Source organism: Ornithodoros turicata, chromosome 6 (assembly GCF_037126465.1).
Source record: "Ornithodoros turicata isolate Travis chromosome 6, ASM3712646v1, whole genome shotgun sequence".
Classification (NCBI taxonomy): Eukaryota; Metazoa; Arthropoda; class Arachnida; order Ixodida; family Argasidae; genus Ornithodoros; species Ornithodoros turicata.
The window spans coordinates 31,302,194-31,321,972 of NC_088206.1; the positions used below are offsets into that span (position 1 = coordinate 31,302,194).

Consider the following 19,779-nt stretch of genomic DNA (forward strand, 5'->3'; position numbering starts at 1 on the left):
ATGGGCACCCCACGCTAGCTTGAGGGCGCCCTGTTCGTTTGCCTGAGCGCGCCCTCTGTGGTGACTCCGCGCATTTTCACTTTGTACCAACGAGCCAGCCATTGCTTTGAGAAGGCTTTCAGAGCGTGCGGACCGATGGCCACGCGAGTTTTATACGGTGGGTTTCCTCCCATTGATCCCGGAATCCACCTCCGTAGAAGTAATGTCAAGAAAGGAAATCTTCTGCGGAACGCAAACCACGTGAAAGCTGTACGCGAGGAAGTGTTTAGCGACGGAAGGTCGAAACTGACGGCTCAATGCCTGGCGCAGACGAGTACACGTACGTACGGCGTTACGCTTCAGGTGAGTTGCCGTTGCATGCGTTGAATGCAGCACATTAACGTCAAATTATTATTATCCAGCTTCAACCCTCTACTGCTCGTGTGATCGACTCTGCACAATGCACGTGCAAGGGTGGTGTTGACGGCCGCTGCAAACATGTTGCGGCTGTTGTTGCGACGGTGAACTGCCCTGAAGATGATTCGTGCACTGGACTACCGCAGGCGTGGGGTCGACCTGGGTACAGGGCAGCGGACAGCGGCTTGCGGCGACCATTTGAAGAGGTTTACCCGAGTAAGTTTCTCCGCACTTTGGAATGAGCTGCTTTGTAAACTTAGCCAAACGTCAAATGCGAAACATGGATATCACGCAGCATGCTTTAATTTAATGCCCACGGAGAGCAGTGTCTACGTGAACTAATTTACATGTGGAGCTCTCAGGGCCATTAAGCCAGGTGTATTATGTTCCAGTACTTTCATCTGTTTCAAGAGCCTACCCTGTGATTGCATGTTGTAAGATTTAATCTATTCTCTCAACGTTCAAGAACCACCTGGATCATCCAAAGCAAGCTGCAGACCAGTGTCCCCAACGTACGTCCTCAGGCACTTTCCAGGCATGTGCACTTCACTGAGCCAAAACGCGGAGTTCGAGTACCAAGATCCAGACGAAAAGGCGTGCAGAAGTGTTTTAGTTTCCCTTGTTGACAGTGCTGTTGACATGCATGACGGGGGGCTATTGACCGAGCTGCTTTCGAGCAGTAATGCAGGGAGACCACAGTTCCATGCAATGACGGCTGTAAGGCTTTACCCGGAAAACAAGTTCCTCTTTGTGAGGAAAAATTGGTTGGAAGAAATATCTAGAGAGAGAGACACATTTTACAGAGATATTGTAGCCGCTGATAACCCAGTTACTGTGGGCATGAACACACGTGGGCAGAGGACAAATGGAAGGTGAACTATGTGTGCATGATGTCGTCTTTTCATGTATTTGCTGCTGATCTCTGATGAAGTACAGTGATTCTGCTGTGTACGTGTTAGGTTTACTGTATACAGCTGTACAGCCTCAAATTACACTAAGGGAGCAACTCTTACATGCGCAGGTGGTTTCAGGAGAGGTTGACACGTCTCACCAGCACGGAATGCCATAGGGTCCGCACAAGAGTAGCAGATTTCGAGAAACTTGCCGCAAGCTTGAAAACTGCTCGGCCACTGAAGACGGCAGCCACTGCGTACGGTAAGTGAATCCGACTGTGGACATTGGGTACTTGAATGGATAGTATTGATGGTGACTGTCATTGTGACTACCTTGTGTTTGGAATCTTTTAAAGGCACGCAGATGGAAAGCAGTGCAGTGAGAGAATTTCAGAAGAAGTTTCCTGCAATTGTATATCAGGTATGAACATCACACACCTTAATAATGGAGAGTACATAAGATTCATCAAATATTTAAGGCTGGGCTTCTGATTCATCCTGGACAGCAATGGCTCTGGGCAAGCCCAGACGGCGTAGTGCGACTGGACGACGGGTTGTACCTTCTGGAAGTGAAATGCCCGTTTGGTCGGAAGGGACAGTCAATTATCGACCACACGACTGCCACCAGCTACGCCCAGTACCTGTACTACGATGATGGCAAGCTCTGCTTGAAGAAGTCTCATCAGTATTACACCCAGATACAGATAGGAATGTATGTCATGAATGTAGCAGAAACTTTCTTTTTTGTATATTCCGAGGCACAGTCCATTAACGTGATGGTTGAACGAGATGATGAATTCCTCAGTGAACTGATTCCCAAGCTAGAGACATTCTACTTCACATATATGTTACCACAGATTGTGCAGAGGTGTAAAAACAAAATTTAGCTGTATCACGCATTTGTCTGTGCACACAAGTTACTCCTGTATATCCCTGAATCTGTTTTCCTGAATTTTCACAGACTGTTGTACGTAGTAGAATGTGAATAGACTTGTCGTCTGATCATGTAAATATACTGTTCCCTGCATAATTTGTTAGCGTCAACTGAAACTCCTTTCAAACTTCTTGAGTGCAGTCATTAATGAAAACTGATAACAAGACCTTTTACTTCACAACACCAGTACACAGATTGTACAACCTTCAGCAAAGTTAACAATACCACACGTCATCACTGTCTTGTCCCTGAGCAGGATCACAACTATCCCAGCATTCTTTGGTAACTGTTCACCTCGATCCGATCACAAAGCAACCACCATTAAAATTTTCACGAGCTTACATGTAAAATATGGAAATGGTAATGCTAATTGCTTTCATGTTTAAAAACTGGTGGCTGCAAATTAACAAGCACCGCACAGATGCGGAAAATGTCAGGCATGTACGGGACAAGGTCTGCAGGCACAGTACGGTTAAGAATATTGTAAATTTTTAACCTTTGAATAACACGCTCCACATGGACTCTGACTTGGGCAATGTGATATGTGGTATCCATTTCCGAGCTACTGAACTGTGCACTTCCCTATGAGAATGGTGGCATTACAAGAATTGCACCTTTATCACCTAGATGTGAGTTTATGCCAGGGAACCCCTTGTCAGCTAGAACGAGGTCCCCTGATTCAATAAGGTCCAGAAAGTCAGACTGCACGGTTATTGCAGTGTCACGTTCACGTCCTCCGTATGCCCCCGAAACAAATGCGATTTGTCCATTGGGAACAATAGCAACAAGAAACTTGAGAGTCATGCACCCCTTGTAGTTGGAGTAGAGGGTTCGCTGTTTTTCTACTGGAGCTGGAGTCTCGGTCCTGACTTCTGTGCAGTCAATAATGTACCTACACGTATGATAGTGTTCCAAGAAGCACTGGGGAAGCGTTGCTCGGACGGTGTCTCTTGAAGGTGCAAATATCAGTTTCCTTGTAGCTTCTACCAAGTTTGCCAGGATGAGGAAAAATATCCTTGCTGCTGTGTAGCGTCGGACACCAAACAGTGCACCAAGGCTGGTAAATGTTATCCCCAGCTTCAGTTTCATAAGAAATAGCAGCAGCTTGTTGGGTACAGTCACGTCCACTTCCCTTACACGGAGGTTGCTGAGGAGACTGATGAGCAGGGCGAATGCCTGTGGGCTTGTGCCACATAAGTCCTGCAGTGTAGTGGAGTCCTCATGAACTGTCTCATAGCCCTGAAATAGGCAAGTGCGCTGAGAGGGTCCAGCGAAACTTGACTTCATGTCGGGGACAGCTTGAACTTCTTTGTCAGTCTGGGTATGGTGGCTGATCTGTGTGCAGCTGGTGCCGTTGCTAGTTGTACAGATGAAAACTGTGAAGTCACTCCTGGCATCATCACTGGCCACCTCTGTCTGTGTTCCCTGCAAAACAGCAGAAAAAAAATCTTTATTGTTGTTCCTGTTACTCTTGCAAAATAAAAAATAAAGATGTCATCTCTCTGTTAAATCGATTAGGGAGCATACTTACCACTGATAATATGCCAGACTGAGTTTCACCATCGGGCAACAGAGGAGCAGTGTCACCACTGCTGTTATCTTGCATGCTATCGGACAGATCATCACAGCCAAAGTCACCCGTGTTCGCGTACACCGCATTTCTATCAATGTGCTGTGACCGCCTCTTGGACCTGTAATTTATGGCTAACATCAGAGCACTACAAGGTAACAAGTGACAACGAAAGCAAACGCAACGAACCCCAGTTAATACGGCGAAGACAGACAGCTGCCTACCTTTCGTAGCGGTCGACGGACGTTGAGCACACAGCCATTGACTGCTTCTTGTAGACGGCAGGAAATAGTGTGGGAATGTACGATGGGTGAGCTTGTTCAGAACTTTTGGCATTTCCCACGAAGTGCGCGCTGCATATGACCGTGCTGGATGTCGGCTCCCACGGGGTGCCATCTTCGCTACACAAATATAAGTTATTTGATGAGACGAGCAGCGAAACGAAAAGGAAGGGATTGACATGTAATTGGAAATTTCACTTACTTCACCCGACGTACAGCAGCTATCCACAACCGACGGCGTTCATGTTCATACCACTTCGTAGGGAAAGTATAAAACTTCAAGGCAGGTTGCTTTCCCTTGGCGGCAGCCCAGTTGTTGTGGCAGCCTACTACGCAGCAATAACTGCAGTTCTTCCGTTTTCGCCTAGAATCCATGCACAGTATGTGAAGACAAGACTCCCTGGGCCACCTGACTGTTATTGCGTCCTGCCTTGGTATCGCAACCAGCTTTAAGCGTTTCGTGCAACGATCCAAATGGCTGCAGCTGTACAAGCCTGCACAGCAGGTACCGGGAGATTACGCCACTTTCCGCCTGGTGGGGGCGCGGGCGTCGGCCGAAAACTTTAGCGTGCGATGCCTATACGGAATCACGCACGGGGCCAACGTTTTGTAAGTCAGGCAGGTCAGAGAACAGCTACGTGATCAGCACAGGAACCCGTGCCATCTCTCGGCAACCTCTTGCAACGCGAAGCTGCCGCTGGTTTCAAACGCGTACGGCAGATGGCGCTAGTCATCACATTTTCTGCGTTTCTGTGTATTTAGGTGTGCGATTTTGAACCACGCTAGTTTATTTATTATTCTTTCATTTGCGATAAAACTTTTGAATTCACCCCTGCTGATAATTACCCGCCCGCTGATAATATTTTCAGCCGAGAATAAGTACAGAATAGCCTTTTATGGCAAGTGTAAAAGTAGCGTTTTTTTTCTTAAATTTGATAGGCAATAATCAATTAATGACGCTTTACGCGAGTAAAAACGTTCTTGACTTTCCTTTGCATACTGTGCAACGTCACTTTGAAAAAAGATTCACAGAGCTATCTCTTTTCGTGTTCGCATCATCCTTGACTGAAAAACACCAAAAATGGAAGATATGGTCATCCTTCTCGCTTTATAACGCCACAGCTGATCATCACACACAAAAAAACGAGTTATTGGCTTAGCTTGCCCAAAGAACAAGCTTTCCAACGGTACCAACATATTTCACGTAAGTTGCCGAGAAGCCGTGTACCGTTGACTGAAAATGGCACCTTTCGGGTGATGAGTGGGACCCAGCCTTAAACAACAGCCCGGAGGGAAGAAAGGGTCCGTACGGGCTTCTACGGCCGGAGTGAATGGCTGCTTTGTTAGAGTGTGGAGGGGATTATGTGAACGTAGTGATCTAGGCTACAGACCGGTTACAGAAAAATGGAAGGTTCACGAACACGTGGACGAAACGGGACAATAGGCAAGAATTGGCAAGCATAGCGAAAGATAAGGAGGTTAGTAGTTACGTGGGGAAAATTCCAGAACGAGCAAAGTTTTTTTTTAATATCTGTAATACAAAGTTGTGGCATGCAATAAAGAAAGCAGAAAGCAGCGGCCATGCAGAACGTAACAGACGATAATGGAGGTAGAAGGGAAAAGCATATTTTATTTGTGAGTGTTTCTAGGGTGCCTTGTGATTTGTTGATACCGGACGGGTGAAGAGCGTTGAACTTGTATATAAGATAAGACTCCCTATCACGTCTGTCACGTGTGGATCGAAACCCGGTTTCTAGAATATATAGTTTAATGTTGTCAAAATTATGACCAGGAATGTTAAGGTGTTCGGCGACTGCTTTGGGGAGTTTGTTGGACATGTCGGTTCTGTGTCCGGTAAGGCGGTTGTTCATTTGTTGGCCGGTTTCACCAATGTATTGCATAGAGAGCAGTCGCCGCATTCAATGCAGTATATGACATTGGAGCTTGTGCATGTGAATGCGTGGTTAATGGGGTGGGTGTAATTGCTCGCAGTGCTTTGGATGGAGTTAGCGTGTTGAACGTGCTTGCATGTTTTGCAGCGCGGGAGGTTGCAGGGCCGTGTTCCGGTGTACGGGGTGCTTGTTTTGCTGATTTTGGCATTGACCAAGGAGCCTGCTAGGTTTTTTGTGCGTCGGTATGTCACCTGTATGGGATGGGTGAATATATTGCTAAGTCGGTCACTGCTTTGGAGGAGGGGCTCGTGCTTCTGTAGAATGGCTTTGATTTTTGGAAGTGCGTTGGAATATCTTGTGATGAAGTGAATAGTGATCAAGTTTATTTGGCACGCGTCAGGATTTTTTCAGTTTTCCAGAACCTCGTTTCGATCGAGTGTGTGTGCCTTGCGACGGAATTCGGTTAGGAGGGAGTCTGGATAGTCCCTTTGGGCAAGTGTACTGCAGAGTTCGTCAAGCTTCTCAGCGTAATCTGTGTCGTTTGAACAAATTCTGCGTAGTCTTACACTCTGCCCATTAGGAATTCCAACCTTACAGTGACGCGGGTGGTGACTCTTGAAGTGAAGGTATTGTTGTTTGTCAGTTGGCTTTTTGTACAGGGTTGTGATGAGGGTGCCGTTGTCTAGTGATATTGTGGTGTCGAGGAAGTTAATTAAGTGAGTTGGCTGTTGTGATGTGAACTTTATGTTGCTATGCGCGGTGTTCAGTAGATCTACGAACTTTTGAAATTCATGTTCCCCGTGTTCCCATATTATCAGTATATCATCGGTGTATCGAAGGTACATAGTGGGTTTCAATGCGAGGGCTCTAAGAAGTTTGTTCTCTAGGAACCCAATGAAGATACCTGCGTACGTGGGTGCAACTGGTGTGCCCATACTTGTACCGTGTACTTGTAGGTAGTATTCGCCATTGAACTCGAAGTAGTTCAGTTTAAGGACCAAGTCCATTAGGACGAGTATGGTTTCTGTGTCTTTTCTGGTGTTTGTTGTAGAAAGGGTATTGCAGAGGGCTGTGATTCCGTCGTTGTGTGGGATGTTAGTATACAGTGATGTCACATCCAACGTGGCTAGTATTGTGTCCCTACCAAATGTACGAGTGCTGTTTATATCTCTGATTATTCTGAGGAGGTGGGGTGTGTCTTGTACATGCGATGGCAGTGTTGTCGGAATATGGTTTAAATAGTGGTCTCGAAGAAAGGGTCACCCGCGTCGACGAACCCGTTTCCGGAGAAAGCAACACGCTCGCGTGCGGTACAGCGTTAACGCGTCGGGCGCAGAATCGCGTTTGGTTTCGGGTACGGCATTTGGGAAACGCGGTCCGGCGTGTTGCCGAAACGTCTTCGAGGACGCGGGTGACCCTGTCTTCGAGTTTTAAGTAAATTTCGTTCGGAAAATATTCGTAACTTGTAATATCTACGACATAAAAAATTCGCATTATGTTATAGTGTATATAGAAAATATCAATCCATTCGATTAAATTTTCCGTCATCGTGAAAGAGTGCCCGTCAAAGTGAGCGAGCTAAAGCTTGCGTATTGTGAAGTTACACATTCTACAACACTGATCATAAATCGCGACACCTGTTCAAATTTTAATTAAAATCTTACTGATGTGTGGTAGTCAACACTTCTCCAGAGTAGTGAATCGATAAATTTTAGCATTTAAGCCACAATCAAATATCTTGTATAGTATGTGTGAATATATGCACAACTTTTTAATCTACAGTCAACCCTCGATTTATGAACCTTCCATTTATGAATTTCCTCGTTTTATGAACAGGAGCGCGAGGAACCAAACTTTTTACATGCATTTTCCCCTCGTCTTATGAACCTCGGTATCCGAATAATGAATGGAATTTCTGGGAACCAACTAGGAGTAGCCCAGCGTTTTTTCCCTCAATTTATTAAGGGATTATTCCGTGGTCTTATGAATGATGCCGGAACGGACGAATCTTTTTCCAAATATTGCATCCGCGGTTTTAACCCCTGGAAATCCGAACAAAAAATTAGTTTCCTGGGGACGCGTTAGGGACGACAAAGGTACAGCAGAAGGTGTGGTCGAAAGCAAAATTACACAATATATTGTATTATAAACACAATCCCGACTCGCAAATACTGTTTCGTCAGCTGGACAGTATTGACTTAATGGAATTTTCGATTTATGAATCCCTCGATTTATGAACGACTTTTCCGGGAACCGAGGGTGTTCATAAATCGAGGTTTGACTGTATGTCTTTAAAAAATGCAAGAAATAGCGTGCAGTTTTGACTTTGAAAATTTAAAGAAGAAAATGATCTTTAGTGTTTAGTAACGTTTTACAACGTTATGAGCTAAAGACTTATAAAATTAAAGTATGGCATTTCCATTTGTAGTGCCCGGATGCTATGGCACTAAAATAATGTGATAGTTTTTCTGTATGGCTACGGGAAATCTCGAGTATATTTTGTGAATTGGATCTACGTTTATGTGTGACCTGCGCTGATCTGCTTATTATAATTAATATAACATATCTTCCATTGTGTTTATGCATAATGCTCATCTTCATTGTATACTGGTTAATCATTTCTGACGGCGGTTGTGTGATCCGTTTCTCCCAAAATCTGATTGCCACTTGGAAATTATTTCATATACGTTTGTGTGCCGAGTGTTAGGAAGATTACGTGATTACGTGATGTAGACTTCGCCTGCACATCATGCTTGTAAAATCCTCCATTTGCATCGCGGCATTTGATAATAGATTCGCTTTTCGCGAAGGCTTCGGATTATCTCGCAGGCACTGAATCCGAATGCGATTGTAAAAGTCGATGACACTGTGTCACGAACGCTTTGACTTATCCCGCCGCAATCAGTTAACTTGCCTTATTTCCAGTTTTGCCCTATCTTGGACGGCTCATTCTTCCTATCCAGTCATGCAAACGGACAACTGTGTTGAGGAAAATATTTATTTATTTATTCCGCACTCCAATCGGGTTGCTTGTCAAAGACGCCTCTTCTTCTTTTACTACGTCTGGGCTAGTGGAACTGATTGAGAAATATACATGCACTGTGAATTTAATTCATGAAATATGATAAGTCTTCACAAAAGATTAGTGATCCTTTTGTAATCATAGATTGATGTATCATTCCTCTAAATTTCAATGACCGATCCCTCTCCGGCAATTCTATCCTTCGGATGTTGAACTTGTACAGCGTGTAGTCGGGTAAAACCTATTTGATGGCCAGGTCTCATTCCATATGAGAATTCTTACACACAGTGTGGAATATTCGTCTCCTTAGCAATCTTCAATCTAATCATAAGCTGTTTTCGTTGCGATGTGTAGAATACATTACAATGATGACAAAGAATACAATTATTATTTCAATTATATGCTTGTTTATTCCAACAAATTACAATTCTATTCCAAACTCTGAAGTTTCCGTTTGTTGTCTTGATTCATGAATTCCGAAGACATCAAGTAGTTTATTCTCATTATTGGGCGCTTGAATCCAGCGTTGATTAACGCAGTTGATATGTTGTCGCCGTGTTTGTATTGCTTCAACAACTTGCACTTTGTCGCGATGAACTTGCACAGTATCTTATTGATGTTTCCTTTCTTTGTATGAAGATTCTTGAATGGCGCACAAGTGAGTACTAGGTGAAAATCGTCCGGTGGTCCACCGCAACTGATATGTTTGTTGAGTTTCAATAAGTGATGATACATCAGACCTTGCACGACAATATTGAACTTCTGTTCATTCGACATCATTGACTGGTAGAATAAAATAATTGCGTTGCCGTGGTAGTGGAACATATCACATGATAAGATTTTATGTACTTTCCATCTGAGACATGTGTAATTTCAACAAATCCGTAATGAATCGTGCGATATAGATCGCTTGTATATGATAATTTGATCTGATTGCTGTCTTGATGTACGCAATGCCCATTGCAATGATTACAATTACATCTGGTCTAGTGTATTTCAATTCTTCGTTAGCAAATCTCAAAAACTCCGCCATCAATCCCAGTGGCCCTTCCGACGTTGATGTGCAGATATTTATATAAGTATTGTAGATTCGGCATATAAATTCTTGCATCTTGAGTTCTGTAGTTTGTACCATATCTCCGAATACGACCATATCTAGGACGTATTGAAATGCAGCGATAATGGAATCGTTTCGCGGCTCTTCCTTTTCCAAGCAGTGTTTTATCACATCTTCGCATGACTTATGGTATCGAGTACAAAATCTGCCCTCTTTTCAATGTAGAACAATTGTCTCTTCTGTTTTCAAGTGCGCGTCTACACTTAATTAAAGGCATATCTATGCTCATTTTATTGATTCAAATTTTTAGAATGTTATTAATATCCACATGCATTGAGAATTATGGAAATTGATTTAGAAAAAGATGTGATGAGTAAGAACAAATGTGCGATTTCAATGATTCTATGCACAAGGCCATACTAGAGCCCGTCCCTCCCTAACTTGATGTTGGTGTTGGGGGTCGTTGGGTTTCATCACACTTTATCGCTTGGATCCACTGGTTGATCACGTTTATTCATTAAAAATGACACGTTTCTGTACAGATTCTACGGTGTATTCACGTTGCTTGCTTAGAAATGATTTGTCTGAATTCATTATTGTTTTGTTTCAGGTTCGACTGATATTCTATGAGTTGGACATTATGTATGCATGATGTATTAATTGTATCGTATTTGTTTCAATTGTTCACTCGATTGAGATAAGTAAAAATAATCTCTGAGTTGGGAATGCCTCATATTTCTGAGTTGTGTTTCACATTTGATTTTTTGGTGTGGTTCATCTATATAGAACTTTCTGCTGCAAGATATTACAAAACTTGATGTAATTAAATTTGTTTCTCGTTTTTGATTGATTATTGTTGCTACCATTTAATAATTTGGACTTTCTCTACATGTTCGATAACAATATCCCATCTGTACAAACTTATTCAACTTGTCAACCACTTTAACGAAAGATCTCCGTTTCAAGGAAAGGATGCGAAAAGATAGTGATCCCCGCGAATAATATCGACATCTATTTGCACTGCACAATAAAATATATCGCCTTTAAACTATCTTATCTGACCTCGAGAGCGCCCTGCTTTTGCTGGACGAAGGAATATAGACCCCAACCCTTTGAGCGATAAAGCATGGGAGCTTGGTCATATAGATAGAGACATAAAGTCTCCCGGCTTTTGAGGAAAAGACTGAAAACCGCGATGAAAACAGTGCATATTTTCTATGTCTTGGATACCTCCATCAAAGTTCGTAGTGTTTGTTAGAATGAAAATTGTATGTTGGTCGATTTTATGATGGTTCAATGATAGATTATTTTCCTCTGCTGTTGTTTAGATGTCGCCGCTTAGAGTGTTCCCCTGTTCTTCAGCGTTAAGTCTGTGCTATATTGTAATATTTCTCCTTTTGATAGATTGATTAGCTATTATTTCTCTATGTGTTGGATGGTGCGCAGGTTTGGCTCTCTATTAATTGTAGCTGTTGATTGTGTTGTTTCTCGTTATTTCCTTACCTCTATGCTGTTCAATTAATAAGAAATTCATTAATTAAAAGTTGTGTGATGGTGGAATCTGAAGCTTAGATTCCCTATTGCGCTCGAAATGTTATGACAGATATTCACACTATTGCAATGATGGTTCTCAAGTATAGGAATATTAGACTTTTTATAATACAACTTGTAATTTGATTCTGATCATATTGATTAGGAATATCTTCTTTGTAGTGGTATAGATTTTATTTCCTCTTGTGTTCGTGTCGTTCGTGTTCCGTGGCCTTCCATACATCTATCGGCACCAGTCTTCAATAAATCATAGCAGATATCATCAGAGCTGGTTGTTGGCTAGGAGCGTGCTATGTGGTGAAGTTCATTTTAACATATCTATTTTCTGTGTTGGATTCATAAAACAAAGTAATGTTTGTAGCGTCTCATAGAAAGAAAATTGTATAGTGTTCGATTAGATTATGTCACGAGGATGATTTTATGATAGTTAAAATGATAGATTAATATCCTCTGTTGTTTTGATTAAGAATAACTTATCTGTAGTGGTGTTGATTTTATTTCCTCTTGTGTTCGTGTCCCATCGTCTTCCAGGGTCTCTGCTGTTCACAGTTAATTACATACAGCTATCGGCACCAGCTTTTAACAAATCAGGGCAGATATCATCAGATCTGGATGTTGGCAAGGAGCGTTCTATGTGGTGAAGTTCATTTTTAACATATCTATTTTCTGTGTTGGATTCATAAAACAAAGTAAAGTTTGCAGCGTCTCTTAGAATGAAAATTGTATAGTGTTCGATCAGATTATGTCACGAGGATGATTTTATGATAGTTAAAATGATAGATTATTATCCTCTGTTGTTTTGACTAAGAATAACTTCTTTGTAGTGGTATAGATTTTATTTCCCCTTGTGTCCGTGTCCCATGGTTTTCTGTTAGGGTCTCTGGTCTCTGCTGTCTCAGGGTCTCTGCTGTTCACAGTTAATTACATAAAAGTATCAGAACTCCCCGCTATTGCATTGATGGTTTTCATGTATAGGAATATTAGATTTTCTATGATTCAACTTGCAATTTCGTTTGTAATCATATTGATTAAGAATATCTTCTTTGATTAAATGTGCTACCCGTTCAATGCTATTGCATCAAATTTTTTGTTAAGTTTTTCCCGTTCACGCAGAGCCATAACATAATTCCTGACACTAATGACTTTAATAAATATATTTCCACTTGTACTTTTGTGTATGGCTATCCTTTGCCTGTAAACCGCCCACCACACACCTGTTGTAGCAGAAAAAAAATTGTGATGGAAGTCGGCCCAGGAGGAAAACTGGCAAAAGAAGTCAGCCCAGGCTGAAAAATGCGCTACGATAAGCGCAGCGCAACCCTCCCCTGCCGATAAGCGCGCGGACAACTCTCTGCACACGCGCCGCGCGGGGAAAAATACGGGCAGGATAAAACTTGTAATTTTGTTTGTAGTCGCATTGATTAAGAACATCTTCTTTGATTAAATGTGCTACTGCATTTGAATTCTGATTCATTGAAAACTTGTGTGTATGATTACAGTTAATAAAAAATATTGTGTTTGATCTGTGATATCTATTCAATGCTATTGCATCATGCCTGTAATAAGTATATTCTTTCTTACGTGTATTGTGTTTCTACTGCATCAGGTTTTTTGGCTGGGTTTTTCTCCTTCACACAGAGTCATAACATAATTTCTGACACTATATTTTCACTTGCACTTTTGTGTATGGCTATCCTTTGCATGCAAACAGCCTACTGCACACCTGTTGTAGCTGGAAAAAAATTACGATTGAAGTCGGCACAGATTGAAAAATGACGAAAGAAGTCGGCCCAGACTGAAAAATGTGAGAGTGTAAGCGCGCTCACGCCGCCCTCCCCCGCCGATAAGCACGTGGACAACCCTCCGCACACGCGCCGCGCGGGGAAAAATGCGCGCAGGGCTCAGGGGCAGGGGGCAGGGGTCCATGTCTGAGTTTCGCCTTGTTTGAGTCTCGGCATGACCTATTACTACTCATGTCAGTGTTATTACAATTCTTTTAGCTTTTCTTCGTGCGCACCGCACTCGCGTGTGTTTTCTTTTGTACTTTTTACAGCAACCTTGCAAAGGTTGCACCTACACCAAAGGGATGCAGAAGTCTCATTGCCTGAGTCGTACAAAGCGACAAGGTCCAAGCTATAGTTGGAAGTCATGTCTGAATTGAGAACACACATCACAACATCACTCAACATAACACGAACGATATACGGTCTGATTACGGCAACCAATTAGGATCATTGGCCTAAAATACTGCCACCTCGGTGTACGGGGGCGGGGGGTCGTTGGATGTAGTTCCCAGTTCAACCTGGATGCTAGTGTTTTCCTATTGTTGGTCAGACAGCTTTTACAGTTGTCCTCTCATACTCTCTATGTCGATGAACCGTATCTTCAGCAGAAGCGGAGTTGAAAAGCCAATGAAACAATGAATAAGAGGGCGACAGCTTTTATTGTCCATAAACATCAACACGGAAAACATCCAGGGGACAACTGTAAAACTCCTGTCTCTCTTTTTTTCTTTTACAATCAAGTTCAAACTTATAAACACAAAACTCGTGTCTGACCAACAGTAGAAAATACTAGCATCCAGCGAGCGATGTCGCTAGCGAACTAGTGCAGCGAATGATGTCGCTTTTAGGTTACTCAGTGAATGGCGTGCAGATTTTATTATCTATTAACAGATGAAAAAGGCCTATGCCTCCTTTTTCAACGAATGGGGAGAGCGAATGGTAACACTCGGTCGGCTGTAATGCAGTTATCCGCAACCACGCCCCTGTATTTTTGGGCGAGCAGGAACATGTGGGACCGTTTTTTGTGCCCACACAACCAGGGACTATTTTTTTCCTACACCTGGCATTCTCATACGTATTTGTGCACCCAACGCCATTACTTTTAGCAGCTATCAATTCAGGCGCGGCGTCGCCGGAGCAAGGTGACGATTGAAAGCGTACGAATAGCCCTCGAGCAGGGATTTCCCTACACCCCCCTAAGGGGGGGGGGGGTGTACAGTCAAACCTCGCTTTACGAACGCCCTTCGTTTCTCAGAAAATCGTTCGTAAATCGAGGTATTCGTAAATCGAGGTCCGAGGAGTGCAGTGCACAAATACCTCACAAAAACACGGGAAACTGATTTGAATATGTTTTATTTTTTAAAATACTGCGTAATTGTGGTTTGCACCATACTTTCTGCAGGGTCTATCCTGTTTAATGGATTAAGAGAAGAGATGACAGAAGTCTGACACTTGACTCATCCACTCGGTCCTCAAAGTACCGTATCGCGCGCGGATGAGACTGTTTCCAAAGGCAAATATCACGCTTGTCACCGGTTGTCAGGACTGAACGCCTTCTCTTGGAACGGCAAGATGTTTCCATCTCAGAGACCTAGTCCAAACTCACAACTGTTCGTCTGTAAACGCCCGAATTATTATTTCAGGAAATTGTGAATCATGTTTGTGGAACGTAGTGACGTTGGGACATTGTATGTTTGACCTTGGCAGCATGTACTGAGGAACTTTCATTGTCCTCCGGTCCATTGGCCTGTCCTCTGTACGTTCATAACGCCCGTTCGTATATAGAGGTCAGAATGGCTTGGCTACTTTGGGTCCGTTCCCTAATAATCCGTTCATAGTTCGGATATCGAGGGTTCGTAAAACGAGGTCAAAATACACGGAAAAAGTTTGGTTCCCTGCGGAGTCGTTCGTAAGTTGAGGGAATTCGTATATCGAGGGTTCATAAAACGAGGTCCGACTGTACACCCTCCCTGCATTTTTGCAACACCCCCCCCCCCCCCTGAAATTTCTCAGGTGACCCCACCCAGCTCGGCCACCAACACGTTCTGGTAGTGAGTCCGGCGCAGCGAATTACATTTTGTGCTGTCATCTCGGGCTGTAGGACCACAGTCATGCAGATGATCGTACCATGCATTTGTCCAAAATCATTTGAAAGTGACTGTGCAATACATATATTGCGCGTATGTATGCATGCGGACACGCACGTCAACTCCATGTGGATCATCAAGAGCCATTTCCGCTCAACTCAACCAAGCGAGGTATTCTAAAGTTTTCACCGTTGATTGCTAGGTGTTCGTTGACAAGGTGGCTGTCTCTTATCTTTGTCGGTCGTGTGATTATGCATCTTAATGTTGAAATGCCGTTCACAATGAATCTCTATTCTAATGTAGTGTGTTCTAAAGTAATAATATGTACAAATAAACCGGGAAAGCTGTGCAGATATGTCACCGTTGTGCCACCATTCTTTCCGTGGCTAAGAAAAATTCCGTAAGTGGAACCTTCACCAAGCATGACCCCCCCCCCCCCTTGAAAGCTCGGCACCCCCCCCCCCCCCAGTAGTGAATTTCTGGGGAAATCACTGCGCTCGAGAACCGAGCGGACTCACACAACTAGTTCCTATGGCTGCCGCCAGGATTTTCGGTGGCGCGGCGGACGCTTTGCACGAAGCATTGCATTGTGCAATATTTGAGGACGCGAAAGACGAGGACATAAGGTACCGACAGAACAGGCGCCAGAACAGAACGTGCGACAGAACAGAACGGGGTGTTGAGACTACGATCGCGTGGTATTGAGGCCGCAGTTTGTTGCCACACATTTATTGATCGTCCTGTCATTGCTGATGCTTATTCTGTGCTCATAAGTAAGGGTCAACGTCTTCCAAGGAGTAAGTTGAAGGGAAGCCTGTTCACAATCACCGTCTAAGCCTTCATTTGCTGTCGTGTTTACACGGTGATACTCACACAAGTCAGCGTTAATTCATCAAGAGGCAATAGGAATACCACCGAAAAAGCGTGTAAAGCTGACGACAGTGAATCCGCAAATGCGGCTTAGGAATCTTTGTATGCAGTACACATCGGGAGAGAAGAGCCTCCAGCAATTTCTTCGCGGCATTTGACGGACAGTACAGTTTTAACGTCAGCCGAACACATGTGGATCAGGAAGTACGTGAATAAATATGGAATTGCGGAAAAAATAAAGAAATATAATGGGCGACATTCCCTTCTACTCGTATCACCGTTGTTTCGTGCGTATTGAGAATAATATCGTTTATTCACTCTTGTAACTTACTCTATTCCACCCGCAGCTGTAGGTATGTAGGTGGGCAGTAATATTATTTTCTCGTATTATAATACTAATACAAATACTTTTTAAAAATGTGTATTATAATACATAATACTAATACTGTGTTATAATACATTATGGTAATAAAGGAATACATAACTTTTTGAAAAGCGCAGGGCGTACACAACATTTATTTCTCAGTTTACAGTGCCTGTTGTATGAAACAATAGTTACATTACTGATTATTTGGCCTTAATAACATTTTCTCAAAAATTCAGTGCTTGAGTCAGTGGTAGATCAAAGGGGGCGAGGGGCGGTTTGGCGATCGCCACCCCCAAGAAAGTCAGTTTATACATTGGATTTCCCTCTCTCCCCTCCCCCACTACACTCCCCGACAAAGAACCCCCCCCCCTCCCTGATATTTGGATATTGAATATGCCACAAGGCGTCTAAGACCTGTCCCTTTTAAGAGGCCATACCAGTCGGGGAGCAACTCCGATTCACGATTTTCCCGATTCTAGATGGCGCCACGCCCGCCGTCCTCATCACGCCGTTTGCCTCCGACTCACGAAATAATCCCCATTGTGCATGGTTGACCTGTCGAGTTTAAGGCTGCCCGCGCCCTCTGCGCTGTTTGTCGAGTGGTAAAGTGTCGGACTTTGCCACGAAAGGTCCGCAGTTCGATTCGTGACATTCACGTCTTTTTGCTTGTCTCCTATAGACGATTTCAGCAATTGCATGGATGGCCCACCAGAGAGCGCCGTGTTGCGAAAGCCCCGCTGCACCTTGGGATTTAGTTTTCATGAGTCAGAGAGAAGAAGAAGAGCGCAAACGGTTTCGGTTTTCTTTCTCCTTCACCTTCCGCAACTTCGAGCAACAGGCAGCGAGCACGAATGTAAACCATTTCCCACGACGCATTGCGCGATGCGCGTGACTTGGGCGACGGAGGGCCCCCGTGCGGAGTACGAGGGCAATATCTGAAATCGCCTAATCGGCTACATGAGTACTTTATTTTTATTTTTTTGTTCTTATATATTCATGCTACAATTATTGTTTTCACAAGTCACTACCGCCTGTACTGACTGATTATGGAATTTTTAGTTGCTCTTCGTATTGTTTTTTTAGTGCATACTTACTGTATGCCGAGTTGCCGACGTACAAGTGTGATCGGATAGTACGGATGCCGGTATCTCGGAGGCTCAATTGGATCTACCAGCGGCTATAAATTAGGCTATAAACATTGCCTACACACAGCGCTTATAATGCCAGTCTGGAGAATCTAGGGCTCGAAACGGTATTCCCTTGTTGTTGTTTTTTTCTGTTTTTTTTTTAGTGCATACTTACTGTATGCCGACGTACAAGTGTGATCGGATAGTACGGATGCCGGTATCTCAGAGGCTCTCAATTGGATCTACCAGCGGCTGTAAATTAGGCTATAAACATTGCCTGCACACAGCGCTTACGATGCCAGTCTGAAAATCTGCTCGAAATGGTATTCCTTTTTTTTTTTTTCTGCACTCACTTACATAATAATAATAATAATAAATAATGATAATAATAATTTTACTCAAGAAAGCAAACTACACATATAATAAAACAGGCCCGTCTAAGCGGAAAAGCTTGTGGCACTGGGCCTGAAGCAGTCAGCGGCATACAGTTTGACAGTACATGAACATATAAAGGTACTACATCCTATGATAAAGTTGCCGTAGCACTTTTTTTAGTTTGTACTTCGATTCCAAAGAAAAACTGTCGAAGGGGAGCTCATTAAAGATACGAGGTACATAGGCCTGTTGCGCTGGGCCAGGTGGCGCAGCAAACCTTGTGTGTCAGTGCCGCTAGTGGCGACCTTTTCAACATACGGCCGCTCCCTAGCAGACAGCACTCAGTCTACGCTGGCTAACTTGGCGTGGCTTTATCGTTTATCATCTCTTTTCCGGATAGAAAAAAAGTCAAAAGGATCGACAAATTCTTTCTAAAAAAGTCGCTGAAACATGTGTACAATGCGCGGCATGGTGTACATATGCAGAACGCGTGTATGTCGCGAATGACGCTGTTTGTTAGGTTGTTTAGTGTGCTTCTCTGGTGCACTGGGGGTGCGCCAATAAACGTATAAATTTCATTCCGAGAAAAACCAGGGTTAACAAGAACGTGGCAAATATTAATTCGCAGGGTGCTCATCGAATTCAATGGGGACTTAACAAAACGCTCGCCGATATAATTGAAGTTAGTTGAACAATATTAACGGGACATCTAAAAGAAACACAAACTGTTTTGTGGTTCAACACCCAAATAGTTGCTCTTCCCTGGGACCTCTGAGCGAACTTCTCGACTATTTAGATTTGGAATCAGCAATCTTATGTACGCCTCGTTCAAAGAGATGTCTAACTTTTTCTGAATGCGTACGGAAACAAAGGTTGTGCACATATACACGAGGCTATATATTGTTGAAAGATGAAAGTCACTGAAAAGGTTAGCCAGCTGTAGGGATCGAACCCACATCTTCTGGATTGCCGGTCCAGGGCTCTACCAATTGAGCTAAGCTAACACGCCTCTCCAGTGACTTTCGGGGTGCGTCATCTGAAGGGACGACAAACCAGCCACTCACTCTCACTCACCCTCCTTTTGCTATATATTGTATATGTATTTGTATGTAAGAGCTCGAAAGAGCTCCGGCTATATTTTTTCCTTGTATATGTATATATGGAGTTTCTGGTGACGATGACCCAGTGAAAGAATTGATAAAAACAAGTCAGCTGGTGAGTGTAATTAATGACAGTAAGACCCGGAGACTAGGGACGACGAAAACAGACACATACAGATGTCTCCAAACGCTATCTGTGTGTGTCTGTTTTGGTCGTCCCTAGACTCGAGATCTTACTGTCACACAGCGACAATTATCCGAAGCATCGGCTGCACAGTCGACCTTTAATATAAAAAGCAGAAAAGTGCAAAGCAAATACAGGAAAACGAAAAGTATATCTGGTCAAAGTTTTTGTGTTCTATTTCATTAGAACGGATGCCGATATTTGTGTACTGCAATAATTATACCTGTATATTACATAGCCGCAATGTAAGTCTATGACTGAAAACGGTAAAGGGCGGCAGCAGTCAGGA

The 19,779-nt window shown here is 43.3% G+C and overlaps 1 protein-coding gene and 1 long non-coding RNA gene across 2 annotated transcripts; one reads left to right on the forward strand and one right to left on the reverse strand.

Annotated features, from left to right (window-relative positions):
• The first annotated feature begins 426 nt into the window (after positions 1-426).
• On the forward strand, positions 427-2,108 carry LOC135397802 (uncharacterized). Its single transcript, XR_010423765.1, has 4 exons — positions 427-612; positions 1,418-1,551; positions 1,646-1,710; positions 1,769-2,108. It is a non-coding gene; the product is annotated as an uncharacterized LOC135397802 (long non-coding RNA).
• A 697-nt stretch (positions 2,109-2,805) lies between these two features.
• On the reverse strand, positions 2,806-3,510 carry LOC135398445 (uncharacterized). Its single transcript, XM_064629847.1, has one exon. It carries the CDS (start codon positions 3,508-3,510, stop codon positions 2,806-2,808), a length of 705 nt encoding a protein of 234 aa, XP_064485917.1.
• Between the last annotated feature and the right edge of the window lie 16,269 nt (positions 3,511-19,779).